A 2,313-nucleotide genomic window follows, 5' to 3' on the forward strand; every position below is an offset into this window, starting at 1 on the left:
GGGACTGAAAAAAATGGCCATGCACTTAATGTAGGCAATGCTCATTAAGAACACGGCCTTACTTCTAATAGTAGCCCCGTAAGTGCAGGGAGATAAGTACCCTGGGAACTGACTAGCATCCATCATTTACTAGACTTCTAACAGCAGCTATTTTCATGGTTATTTCCCCTTCAGTGTTTCTGGCACCAATTTATTGTGCAGCTATATTTACAAAGCAGACAGCAGAGCTGAAAGATGCTGAAGTTATATTTATTACAATGTAAATAGGCAAAATACTTGAACTGGCATCGTATTATGCTGTTAACCAAATTATACTTTTGCTTAGTATGCATGTAACTGGAATACATGACATTAACTTTTGCTAACAGAAACATTTTTTTTTTTTTTTACTCAAGTTATGCAACAAATCAGGAGCAGCAATATTCATTCTACACGGGTAACAGTTTTGTAGCTGCATGCTTGCTTTATCCTTTTATCACCCAAACAGATTTTGTCCACACACGGGTTCTAAGCACTTCACTCTTGAATGGAACAGACCTAAAGGAAGAGCTCAAGTTTGTCGCAACAGGGGAAAGAGGGGAAAAAAAAAAAATCCCTTAGCAGAGAATCTTTTGGCTTTTCCTAGACCTCTCCTCCTCCAGCCCATGTTTTATACATGGAAGCTTGTCTGTATCCAAGCACTTTAAAGATTAAAATTTAATTTTGCTGTTGTACAGAAGAGAAAAGGTGAAGAGGAAAGTTAAGAAAACAGCAGGGGTTAAGAAAACAACCGAAGCGACACTGAGAACTCAGAAAAAGGAAGATATAAAACAAGCTATTTAAAGAAATAAGCCATCAGTTTCAATCCTCTGTGTGTTGCTGCATTGCACAGCGATATATTACTTAAGCCATAAGGTGACAATGTTGTCTTGCACTAGACGTAATACACAGAGAATTGCGAGTACCATCATGCCTGCACCTTACGGTGAAAGTATGGCTTATGAGATCTCCACAACACAGGGCCGGAAATCAGCGGACATTCCTGACTTTATGAAAGCCATAAAGTGAGAGGGGTTTGTGTGGGAGGAGGTGGATGAAGAGAGATAATTTCAGTTTCTTCACTCCCCCGCCCATGCCCACAGCTTTGCAGCAATAGCCCAAAATTCAACATGTACATATATTTTATAGAAAAAAAAAAAAAAATATATATATATATATATACACACATATATATATATATATATATATATATATATATATATATATATATATATATATATATATATCCATCTCTACAGAGATTTCAGTTGTCTGTATTGAAACACTTGAAAGATGAAAACTTAAATTTTGCAGTCAGAACAAGTTACACATATTTCCCTACAAGTGATCGCATTCAAATACAAAAAGGAAAACAGCAGTGAGTGCAGCCAGCCCTCTTCCTGCAGCTAGGGCTCCCGCAGACCCCCGCCAGATGCAATCAGGAAATGCCCAGGACGTTTGTCTTTCACATTAAAAAAACATGAGGGTGAAGAAACGCCAGGAGTCCACTGTACCCAACACGTGGGCATGGAGGCACCCGTGCCCGTCAGTCCCACCGCAGGCGCCGTTCGTCTTCGGCCTTGGGAGCCCCTCAGGCCTCTCTGCCGGTGTCCCCGCCGGGGTGGGTCGCGGCTCGGCGCATGGCAGGGCGGGGCGGGGCCGGGCCGGGGCGGCGCTAGGACTCGTCGGGCTTGTCGGCGGGCGGCCCGCAGGGCTGCAGCATCTTCTCCATGAGGTTGAAGCGCACGCGCGCCTTGCTCTCGTTCTCGGCGATGGCGAAGTAGTTGAGCAGGTCGAAGTGGCCCATGTAGGAGCAGTAGGAGTCGCGGTGCTGGTTCACCAGCCACTCCCACTTGGTGGTGTCGGCGTGGCCCGTGCCGATGTACTTGGACTGCAGGTGCTCCAGCTGGCTGTGGATCGTGTAGCGGTCCGTCATAGTGGCGACCTTCCCCGCACCTCCGCTCCGCTCCGCACCGCGGCCCGGCTCCCGCACAAAACGCTGGCAGGATGTGACGGCCCCGCGGCGGACAGCCGCTTCCGGGGTCACCGAGACCTTGTTTGAGTCTTGCGCACGCGCGCTAGTTCCGAAGCGCTGCAGTCCAGGTGCATGATGGGACCGCGCGGGGTGAGGAAAGAGGAGTCGGCCCCCCCACGTTTGGAAGGTGCATGCGCACATCGGCTAAGCTTGCTGCATACTGGGAAGTATAGTCGCAAGGCGCCACTACCCTTGCGCAGACGGAAGGGATCGAACGGGGAGGGGGAGGGGAAGGGGGAGGGGAGTGTGGATGAAAATGA

At 47.9% G+C, this 2,313-nt stretch overlaps 2 protein-coding genes across 2 annotated transcripts in view; one reads left to right on the top strand and one right to left on the bottom strand.

The window, feature by feature from the left end:
* Positions 1-233: 233 nt before the first annotated feature.
* On the bottom strand, positions 234-2,224 carry SF3B5 (splicing factor 3b subunit 5). The gene has a single exon (XM_059713753.1). It carries the CDS (start codon positions 2,192-2,194, stop codon positions 1,694-1,696), a length of 501 nt encoding a protein of 166 aa, XP_059569736.1. The 5' UTR covers positions 2,195-2,224; the 3' UTR covers positions 234-1,693.
* Positions 2,089-2,313, top strand: part of STX11 (syntaxin 11) — a 56,249-nt gene continuing 56,024 nt past the window's right edge. Inside the window, exon 1 of the transcript XR_009455235.1 lies at positions 2,089-2,180. The gene's annotated coding sequence lies outside the window, so the exon portion shown is untranslated. The remainder of the gene's footprint in view (positions 2,181-2,313) is intronic.

Source organism: Alligator mississippiensis, chromosome 1, assembly GCF_030867095.1.
Source record: "Alligator mississippiensis isolate rAllMis1 chromosome 1, rAllMis1, whole genome shotgun sequence".
Lineage (NCBI taxonomy): Eukaryota > Metazoa > Chordata > Crocodylia > Alligatoridae > Alligator > Alligator mississippiensis.

Bases quoted from the DNA above. Each gene is read 5' to 3' on its own strand.
- SF3B5 (XM_059713753.1), bottom strand. From the start codon at position 2,194: ATGTGCGCATGCACCTTCCAAACGTGGGGGGGCCGACTCCTCTTTCCT.